We start from the raw sequence: 11,491 nt of genomic DNA, 5'->3' as shown, positions 1-11,491 counted from the left end.
CCTTCTAAATAGAAAGTGAACTAACTATGTATCCAAACAAATGAAAATCCATTGAAAAATGCCACCATTGTTTCATAAAATAGAGCATAAAGGCATGTTCTTATTAGATTATCCTAGACATATATTTACAAAGCTCTTGTAACATAAATCACAGCTCAGAAGCTGGTATTCCTTTGACTTCACCAGGATTCACTCATGTTCTTTTCTTCTTCCTTTGGGTGACATGTAGCTTAGTTGAGCCTTGGAAAGTCAGCTTACTGAAACCCGCCATGGTCAAAGTGAATGCTGCTTCTGTGATCTTGGTCAAAGCCTTGTAGTTCTTCCTCCTGTGAAGCTGAGAGAAGCCACCTCTTCATTCCTATCTCAGTGATCTTGGGAAGTTTGGTCACGGCACTTAGCAAGTGTCTAAACCATTGTTCGCACTTCCTAAAAGTTGATGGCCGAAGGCTGATATCCAGCTCAGTTAATTCCTTGAGGAGCCACAGGTTTTGGCAGAAGATGGTCCATCCTGCCTCACAGATGCTGTCGTTATAACTCAGGTCCAGTTTCTGCAACCTGGCCAGATGACCTGTCTGAATTACTGATGCTGAAAAACAAAATCGCTCTGCTAAAAGCCAAGAACACTTGCTAGTGCAACTGTTTCCCACTTCCAATAACACAACACACTAGCTCCAGGATTTGTAATAAGAGTGGCACTAAGATGACACCACCCTTATGGCAGAAGGTGAAGAGGAACTAAAAAACCTCTTGATGAAAGTGAAAGACGAGAGTGAAAAAGTTGGCTTAAAACTCAACATTCAGAAAACTAAGATCATGGCATCCGGTCCCATCACTTCATGGGAAATAGATGGGGAGACAGTGGAAACAGTGTCAGACTTTATTTTTTCACTTTGGGGGCTCCAAAATCACCACAGATGGTGATTGCAGCCATGAAATTAAAAGATGCTTACTCCTTGGAAGGAAAGTTATGACCAACCTAGATAGCATATTAAAAATCAGAGAAATTACTTTGCCAACAAAGGTCCGTCTGGTCAAGGCTATGGTTTTTCCAGTGGTCAAGTATGGATGTGAGAGTTGGACTGTGAAGAAAGCTGAGCACTGAAAAATTGATGCTTTTGAACTGTGGTGTTGGAGAAGACTCTTGAGAGTCCCTTGGACTGCAAGGAGATCCAACCAGTCCATCCTAAAGGAGATCAGTCCTGGGTGTTCATTGGAAGGACTGATGCTGAAGCTGAAGCTCCAATACTTTGGCCACCTCATGCAAAGAGTTGACTCATTGGAAAAGACCCTGATGCTGGGAGGGATTGGGGGCAGGAGGAGAGGGGGACGACAGAGTTTGAGATGGCTGGATGGCATCACCGACTCCATGGGCATGAGTCTGAGTAAATTCTGGGAGTTGGTGATGGACAGGGAGGCCTGGTGTGCTGCGATTCACGGGGTCGCAAAGAGTCAGACATGACTGAGCGACTGAACTGAACTGAACTGAACTGAAGTAATAGAATGTTATTAGCTAGCAGTTTTTTTCAGGGCATTTGAAATTACTCTGGTAACACTTCTCTGCATCCCATGTACAGCTTGAAAATGGAATTTTTTCTCTTTCCAAATTCCAACCTGAAGAATGTCTTTTCAGGTTGAGTTCATGCTCTCTGCTCTCATGGAGCCCCAGCTCTTGCTGCAGACTTTCTCTAATTAAATGTGGGGAGTGACTGCTCACTGGCTTTTACTCAGGATCGTTTGTCAATAGTCTTCTTGCTGTTTAATGCTGTTTCATTATTCATTGTTTATTTACTCATTCTTCATTCAACAGTTATTTAACTGAGTACATTCCATGGAAAAAATATACTTGGATAATTTCTAATTCATGGGTCAATTAGAACCTTTCATACATGGGTCAGTTTTTCCTTTGAATAGCACACATTAGGTAGTATCACAGTGCTACCTAAAATGGCTCTTAATAAATAACAGCTAATGAGGAAGCTAAGAAAAGGAGTAAGGAGAGACAGCCAGAGTAGACAACATGTGCTTCCCTTTTCAGCCAAAAGCAGGAATGGGTTATAGAGATGAGATGGGCAGAATCTCAGAGCTGGAAGGGACCCTGGAGGGCTCCACATTCAACCTCTAGATAGATGATCAGAGAAAAATCCCTCTCACAGCTTCTCTAAGGGGGACCAGCCCAATTCTCCCTTAAGCCCTTTCAGGCTGCCCCAACAGAGAGAAGCAGCTCTCAGCTCGAGGAAGCCATGCCTCTGGGCCCCATCTGACCTTGCCACTGCCTACCTGCTGGGAATCTCAGCTCCCTCCACGTGCCAACCATGCAGTGTTGGACAACAGTCAGGTCCCCGCAAATGTCCCCCTGTTAGGACTAAACATGCCCTGGTCCTTCAATCATTTGTCACACATCATGGCTTCCAGACCAAGCAGGATGCTCCATTCCCATCAAGGCTTACTATAAAGCTTTAGTAACCAAGACAGTATGAAATTGGTAAAAGAATAGACGCATAGACCAATGGAGGCTTCCCTGGCGGCTCAGTGGTAAAGAACTTACCTACATTTTCTTCTTACCCCCTTAACAGTATCTTTCGCACAGCATAACGCACAGTTTTGATAAAGATCAATTTATCAATTTGCTAATTTGGTGGGCAGAGCTTTCTGTGTTATATCTTAAAAACTTTTGCAAAACTCAAGTTCCCAAGTATTTTCCTAGATTTTATTCTAAAGGTTTTACATTTACATTTTACTTATCCATTTTGAGTTATTTTTGTCCAAGTTGTGAGATATAGGCTGAAGTTAATATTTTTGTGTATGATAGCTCAGTTAATCAAGCACCGTTAGTTGAAAAGACTTACTGAATTGCTTTTGCATTTTTGCTAAAAATCAATTGACCAGTTTGCAACCGCATGGACTGTAGCCTGCCAGATTCCTCTGTCCATGGAATTCTCCAGGAAAGAATACTGGAGTGGGTTGCCATTTCCTTCTCCAGGGGATCTTCCCGACCCAGGCATTGAACCCATGTTTCTTGTGTCTCCTACACTGGCAGGCAGATTCTTTATCACTAGCACCATCTGGGAAGCACTCATTCATTAGTCATTCAGTTCAGTTCAGTTCAGTTGCTCAGTCATGTCCGACTCTTTGCGACCCCATGAATCGCAGCACGCCAGAACTCCCTGTCCATCACCAACTCCTGGAGTTTACTCAAACTCATCTCTATGGATTTGGTGATGCCATCCAGCTATCTCAAACTCTGTCGTCCCCTTCCCCTCCTGCCCGCAATCCCTCCGAGCATCAGGGTCTTTTCCAATGAGTCAACTCTTTGCATGAGGTGGCCAAAGGATTGGAGCTTCAGCTTCAGCATCAGTCCTTCCAATGAACACCCAGGACTGATCTCCTTTAGGATGAACTGGTTGGATCTCCTTGCAGTCCAAGGGACTCTCAAGAGTCTTCTCCAACACCACAGTTCAAAAGCATCAATTTTTCGGTGCTCAGCTTTCCTCACAGTCCAACTCTCACATCCATACTTGACCACGGGAAAAACCATAGCCTTGACCAGACAGACCTTTGTTGGCAAAGTAATGTCTCTGCTTTTTAATATGCTGTCTAGTTTGGTCCTAACTTTCCTTCCAAGGAATAAGCATCTTTTAGTTTCATGGCTGCAATCACCATCTGCATTGATTTTGGAGCCCCCCAAAAATAAAGTCTGACACTGTTTCCACTGTTTCCCTATCTATTTCCCATGAAGTGATGGGACCGGATGCCATGATCTTAGTTTTCTGAATGCTGAGCTTTAAATCAACTTATTCACTCTCCTCTTTCACTTTCATCAAGAGGCTCTTTAGTTCCTCTTCACTTTCTGCCATAAGGGTGGTATCATCTGTATATCTGATATTTCTTCCGGCAATCTTGATTCCAGCTTGTGCTTCTTTCAGCCCAGCATTTCTCTTGATGTACTCTGCATATAAGTTAAATAAGCAGGGTGACAATATACAGCCTTGACATACTCCTTTTCCTATTTGGAACCAGTCTGTTGTTCCATGTCCAGTTCTAATTGTTGCTTCCTGACCTGCATACAGGTTTCTCAAGAGGCAGGTCAGGTGATCACACGTTAGTCATTAGGGAAATCCAAAATAAAATCACAGTGATTTGTCCCCATCTTCTAATTACAGTGTTTGGCCATAACACTTTTTTTGAAAGCACGTATTTATTCCAACTAGATTGAAATATCAGAGAACAGTGTGAACATAACACGAATTTCTTATTTGCTTACACATAATTCATCCACAGGAAACACAAGGTGAACAGAAAAAAACTACACCTAGCTGAGTAAAGCCAGGCATAGGCATAAACAAAATCCACACATGCACAGCCCTCTCAAGGACAAGGAGCCTTGCCCATCCACATCCAGTCCCAACTTTCTATTCTATGTCAGATAATCCTCCTTCTTCCACCCCATATCTGTATCTATCTACTTTTTCTTTTTTTAACTGGTTGGCTGCACCTGGTGGCTTGCAGGATCTTAGTTCCCCAACTAGGAATAGAACCTGCACACTCAAAGCATGAAGTCCTAATCACTGGACCACAGGGAATTCCTCCATCTCCTTGTATGAACCAGTCTCTACTGTGTATTTGGTTTTAGAATTGCCTGTGTCTATTTTAGGGCTTCCCAGGTGGCTCAGTGGGTAAAGAATCTACCTGCAATGCAGGAGGGATGCAGTTTCGATCCCTGGGTTGGGAAGATCCCCTGCAAGAGGGCATGGCAACCCACTGCAGTGTTCTTGCTGGAGAATGCCATGAACAGAGAAGCCTGTTGGGCTCCAGTTCATGGGGTTGCAAAGAGTTGGACATGACTGAAGTGACTGAGCACAAACCAGCTTTCTCCCAAGCAGATGTCAAGGAACAGGGAAGATGCAGAGGGCTTAACTCCAGGTCTCATTGCCTCCTCCGCCTCCCTTCCCCCAGGCTGACAGGGCAGGCACACGGGGCTCTGAGATTCAGGACAGCTTTGGAACCAGAAGATACACACCCAAGAGAGCCACGTCCTCTGTCACCAGGGAACAGCTGCTCAGCCTCAGCACTTGAAGAGACATTGAATGCTTTAGCGTCTCCAGGAGCAGCTTCAGGTTGCCGCCAATACACTTATTCCAAGAAAGGTTGACTATTTTCAGAGCAGGGAGGTGAATGGAGGCTTCAGCTGAAATTGACAGCGATAAGAATACCAATAACTTAGACTTCCTTAGAGGTCATGAACTTTGAACTTGAGCAGCCTAGGCTAGGGCAACATATTATTATCACTGAGTTAACAGAGTCATGGGCTTCCGTGGTGGCTCAGATGGTAAAGAAACCGTCTGCAATGCAGGAGACCTGGGTTCGATCCTTGGGTTGAGAAGATCCCCTGGAAGAGGGCATGACAACCCACTCCAGTATTCTTGCCTGGAAAATCCCCATGGATAGAGGAGCCTGGTGAGCAACAGTCCATGGGGTCACAAAGAATCAGACATGACTGAGCAACTAGCACTTTCACTTTCGGAGACATCTTAGTTGCAGCATGTGGGATCTAGTTCCTGACTGGGGATCGACCCTAGGTCGAATATTAGCCCATGGACCACTAGGGGAATCCTGAGATCCAGCAGTCTTTGGATTAAATTGGGTGAAAGAGGGACATCATTTCTGGGTGTGGGCAGTACCCTCCACAATTCCTTGTTTCTCCTGCCTGAAATCCATGGATTCAATTTATGTTGCCTATTTTCATTTGGAAGAAATTTTGGAAACTTCAGAAAAGTAAAACTTGGTTAAATGGTTAATTCACTATCAACTGGCATTTCTTTCCTTCACCTCATGTTTAACAAGGAGAGAGAGATAAACAGTTTTCTCATCTAGTCAAGATTTCCAGAGTGTGTTCTGCTTTTACACATCCCACTGGCTTCTGAAACGGAGACAAGGCCAAACCTTCCTGGAACTCTGAAACACCAAAATGTATTGTGTTTACCTAACTGCAGTTACAGAAACAAGGAAGGGAAATCGTGTATCTTGGAAAGATGTTTAAAGGAAATTGAAGGATTTTCTGCCTAGTTCATAGTTTCCCCTAACTTTAAAACTAACCAGAGCAACTTATTCACAAGGTATAGTCATTAATTACATTTTACATTTTCTTTCTAAAAAATGTTTGAGGGGTAGATATATATTTTTTTTATAATATCTAATAAGAACACCCCTCCCACTCATATGATACAGTGCACTGGGAGGTGCACTGGGAGGACCCAGAGGAGTTGGGTGGAGAGGGAGGGGGGAGGGGGGATCGGGATGGGGAATACGTGTAACTCTATGGCTGATTCATGTCAACGCATGACAAAACCCACTGAAATATTGTGAAGTAATTAGCCTCCAACTAATAAAAAAATTAAAAACAAAAAAGAACACCCCTCCCACTCATATGATACAGTGACCTATTAACAAGAAATTGAACTTTTTATTCTAAAAATGATATAAAGAAATATGTATACATTTACTAGATATATATTTATATATGTGTGTATATTTATATGCATAAATACATATGTATATGTGTGTATTTATATGCATAAATACATATATATGTATATATTTATCTGTATATATTTACTTCTTTTTTATTGTTGGTTTACTTCTTAATTCAAATGGAATTAAACAGATCTTCCCTGAGTTATGGTGGGATTACATTCTGATAAGTTGAAAATATCTTAAGTAAAAAATTAATTTAGTACACCTAGGTCATCAGTATAACTTTGCCTAACCTGGTGGGCTACAACAGTCCACGGGGTTGCAAAGAGTCGGACACAACTGAAGTGACTTAGCACACACGCACACAACCTACCTAAACATTCTCAGAACATTTATATTCATCCACAGTTGGACAAAATCATCTTACACAAACCCTATTTTATACTTAAGTGTTGGATATTTCGTGTAATTTATTGAATACTATACTGAAAGTGAAAAACAGAGCTGTCTGGGTACAGAGTGGTTGCTAAGTTTGCCTTTATGATGGCATGAGAGAGTATCATACCACATTATGTATCATTAGCTCAGGGGAAGATCAAAATTCTAAGTGTGATTTCTACTGAATGTATATTGCTTTTAGAAAGTAAAAGCCACTCAGTCATATATGACTCTTTGCAACCCCATAGACTATATAGTCCATGGAATTCTCCAGGCAAGAATACTGAAGTGGGTATCTGTTCCCTTCTCTAGGGGATCTTCCCAACCTAGAGATCAAACCCAGGTCTCCTGCATTGCAGGCAGATTTTTTTACCAGCTGAGCTACCAGAGAAGCCGTTACATCATCTTAAAGTTGAAAACTCTTAAGTTAAACCACTCTTAAGTCAGGGATTATCTGTAGATTCATGTCACATGATGCAATTTAGTGTAATATCTACTTGATTATGATTCTTTGATTGTGTAGCTATAATTGAAAAGAGTTATGCCTTCCGATGGCCCATCAGACTCACAGCAATCTCAATCTATATTGACCTCGGTGGAATTACAAGGTACTACAAATGTGAACCTCCAGAGTTGGCTATCCAGTCATCCCTCCATATAGACAGGGATATTGTTTCCAGAATCCATCAATACTGAAGTCCCTTATGTAAAGTGGCATAGAATTTGCACATAATATATGCACATCCTCCCATATATACTTTAAATCATCTCTGTGCTGTGCTAAGTCACTTCAATTGTGTCCAACTCTTTTCAACCCTATGGACTGTAGCCCGCCAGGCTCCTCTGTCCATGGGATTCTCCAGGCAAGAGTACTGGAGTGGGTTACCATGACCTCCTGCAGGGTATCTTCCCAACCCGGGGATTGAACTCACAACTCTTCTGCATTGGTCGGTGGGTTCTTTACCACTAGCACCACCTACATAATAACTAACAGAATATAAATTCTATCTATATAGACAGTTGCCTGAATGAGGCAAATTCAAGTTTTGATTTTTGGAGCTTTCTGGAAATTTTTTTCCAGAAATTTTTTCCAAATTATTTTTGACCTGCTTTTGGTTGAATCCATGGATTTGGAACCCCTGGATACAAAGAGTCAACTATGCACACCTTAAAATGTTAAAGGTTAAATTTGCAAAAGCCAGAAGTCATCCATGTGGCTTTGAAAGTCACTTTTAAGAGAGCCTATTTCCTGAAAAGAAGACAGATTTATACTTCACTGTGCCTATGGCTGGGCCTTGGAATGAAATTCACTTGGAGGGAAACAGAGGCCTCCCTCTCGGGTGTTACTGCACCAGTGTCTGCAGGGATCCAGAGAATCGCTTACCCAGGGCAGTAAAAGTCTCACTCTCCAAAGCACAGTTGCTGATTATCAATGACTTCAACGCTGGTAAAAATCGGAGCCTGCTGAGTAGGTTTTCAGAAGAGCTGCCCATCTCTTTGTTGGCAGATAAATCCAGTTCCTGAAGACTCGAGAGTAAAGGGATAACGTGAGCTGTTAAAACATCAAGAGGGACGTGGCTCAGGCAGCATCTCACAAGGGGTCTCTGGGTGTTGAGGTGCCACAGTCTTCTTGATCAGCAAGCATGGCTCTTGCCTATGTGACCCCTACCCTTCCTTACACACCATTCCTCACCACACACGCCAGCCACGTTCCCCAGCATGAAGCTTGGGCTCTTCTCTAAGCCTCTCTCCAGGCCGGAAGTAGAGAGCAAAGACTTTGGAGACAGGGGAAACTGGGTTCTCATCCTGTTTGTTGCTAAAGAACAGTGTGACTTTGGGTAAGTTGCTTAACTTCTCTGAACCTCAGTTTTTCGATGATAATAACAATAACTACTCCACAGAGACAACGGGAAGATAAAATGACTCCACGCTTCCAATGCAGGGGGCCCTAGATCAATCCAGGTTGGGGAACTAAGATCCCATATGCAGCTAAATTTTTTTTTTTTTTTAATTAAGGTATGTACATTGGTTAAAAAAAAAAAAAAAAAAAACCCACCAGATGTCTGTTGGTAACAGCACCAGAGTGGGGTCCTGAGGGCCCCTGCTGTGCCAGGAGGGACCGCTATTTTTCTGTCTTGCTGCTCTTTTCCTGCCTTCAGGCCTTTGCCCTGGTTCTTCCCAGTGTGGGAAATATAGTTTCCTGGGACCCCTGTGGGGCTGACTCACCTCCTCAGAGCCTTCCAGGGCCACCAAAGCCACAGGAACCCTGTGTTCACAATGACATCACCCTATTCTCTTGTCCTCCCAGGACCCCTCTTTCGTGACTTGTTTGTGTATCTATTGTTCGTATGCAGATCTTCTGCCCTCCCTCACTGAAGGTGAGCTCTTTGTGTAGAGGTTGCTTCCTGCCCAGAATGTGCATCAGAGTCTGGAAATCGGAGGCGCAAACATTAGTGGAAGGAGAGAAAGACAGGAGAAAGGAAGGGGAAGGAAATGAAAAAAGGGGGCAGGTACTTGTGATCCCTACAGATGCAACCATTTCTCCCTCGTCTGATGCCCACAGCACGTTGTATTCACCATGCGTGCTAAGTCACTTCAGTCACATTTGACTCTCTGACTCCATGGACTGTAGCCTGCCAGGCTCCTCTGTCCATGAGATTTCCCAGGCAAGAAAACTGGTGTGGGTTGCCATTTCCTTCTCCAGGGGATCTTCACCATGTATTTGGTTTATTTCCACCCTCTCCAAACAGAAGCTCCTGACTCTGAATTCCCTTAGCCTGCAGCACAGAGCCTTGAACAACTAGATGATTTATCAGATATTATTGGCTAAGTGATCCATAATTCCCTTTCTTTAAAGCCATTGATCTAGTTCTGTGAAAAATACCGTTGGTACCTTGATAGGGATTGCATTGAATCTATAGATTGCTTTGGGTAGAATAGCCATTTTGACAATATTGATTCTTCCAATCCATGAACACGGTATGTTTCTCCATCTGTTAGTGTCCTCTTTGATTTCTTTCATCAGTGTTTTATAGTTTTCTATGTATAGGTCTTTTGTTTCTTTAGGTAGATGTACTCCTAAGTATTTTATTCTTTTTGTTGCAATGGTGAATGGTATTGTTTCCTTAATTTCTCTTTCTGTTTTCTCATTGTTAATGTATAGGAATGCAAGGGATTTCTGTGTGTTAATTTTATATCCTGCAACTTTACTATATTCATTGATTAGCTCTAGTAATTTTCTGGTAGAGTCTTTAGGGTTTTCTATGTAGAGGATCATGTCATCTGCAAACAGCGAGAGTTTCACTTCTTCTTTTCCTATCTGGATTCCTTTTACTTCTTTTTCTGCTCTGATTGCTGTGGCCAAAACTTCCAACACTATGTTGAATAGTAGTGGTGAGAGTGGGCACCCTTGTCTTGTTCCTGATTTCAGGGGAAATGCTTTCAATTTTTCACCATTGAGGGTGATGCTTGCTGTGGGTTTGTCATATATGGCTTTTATTATGTTGAGGTATGTTCCTTCTATTCCTGCTTTCTGGAGAGTTTTAATCATAAATGAGTATTGAATTTTGTCAAAGGCTTTCTCTGCATCTATTGAGATAATCATATGGTTTTTATCTTTCAATTTGTTAATGTGGTGTATTATGTTGATTGATTTGCAGATATTAAAGAATCCTTGCATTCCTGGGACCCACTTGGTCATGGTGTATGATTTTTTTAATATGTTGTTGGATTCTGTTTGCTAGAATTTTGTTAAGGATTTTTGCATCTATGTTCATCAGTGATATTGGCCTGTAGTTTTCTTTTTTTGTGGCATCTTTGTCTGGTTTTGGAATTAGGGTGATGGTGGCCTCATAGAATGAGTTTGGAAATTTACCTTCTTCTGCAATTTTCTGGAAGAGTTCGAGTAAGATAGGTGTTAGCTCTTCTTTAAATTTTTGGTAGAATTCAACCGTGAAGCCATCAGGTCCTGGGCTTTTGTTTGCTGGTAGATTTCTGATTATGTTTTCGATTTCCTTGCTTGTGATGGCTCTGTTAAGATCTTCTATTTCTTCCTGGTTCAGTTTTGCAAAGTTATACTTTTCTAAGACTTCGTCCATTTCATCCAAGTTGTCCATTTTATTGGCATAGAGCTGCTGGTAGTAGTCTCTTATGATCCTTTGTATTTCAGTGTTGTCTGTCGTGATCTCTCCATTTTCATTTCTAATTTTGTTAATTTGGTTCTTCTCTCTTTGTTTCTTAATGAGTCTTGCTAATGGTTTGTCAATTTTGTTTATTTTTTCAAAAAACCAGCTTTTAGCTTTGTTGATTTTTGCTATGGTCTCTTTAGTTTCTTTTGCATTTATTTCTGCCCTAATTTTTAAGATTTCTTTCCTTCTGGTAACCCTGGGGTTCTTCATTTCTTCCTTCTCTAATTGCTTTAGGTGTAGAGTTAGGTTATTTATTTGGCTTTTTTCTTGTTTCTTGATGTAAGCCTGTAATGCTATGAACCTTCCCCTTAGCACTGCTTTTACAGTGTCCCATAGGTTTTGGGTTGTTGTGTGTTCATTTTCATTCATTTCTATGCATATTTTGATTTCTTGTA

The 11,491-nt window shown here is 41.9% G+C and overlaps 1 protein-coding gene across 1 annotated transcript in view; it reads right to left on the bottom strand.

Moving 5' to 3' along the window:
* Positions 1 to 254: 254 nt before the first annotated feature.
* LRRC31 (leucine rich repeat containing 31) overlaps positions 255 to 11,491 on the bottom strand; it is a 28,997-nt gene continuing 17,760 nt past the window's right edge. The window contains 3 exon segments of the mRNA XM_065943644.1: positions 255 to 586; positions 5,018 to 5,185; positions 8,294 to 8,461. Of these exon segments, the coding sequence (XP_065799716.1) occupies positions 255 to 586; positions 5,018 to 5,185; positions 8,294 to 8,461 (668 nt within the window).

Source organism: Muntiacus reevesi, chromosome 8 (assembly GCF_963930625.1).
Source record: "Muntiacus reevesi chromosome 8, mMunRee1.1, whole genome shotgun sequence".
Classification (NCBI taxonomy): Eukaryota; Metazoa; Chordata; class Mammalia; order Artiodactyla; family Cervidae; genus Muntiacus; species Muntiacus reevesi.
This window is presented reverse-complemented; position numbering and strand designations above follow the sequence as displayed.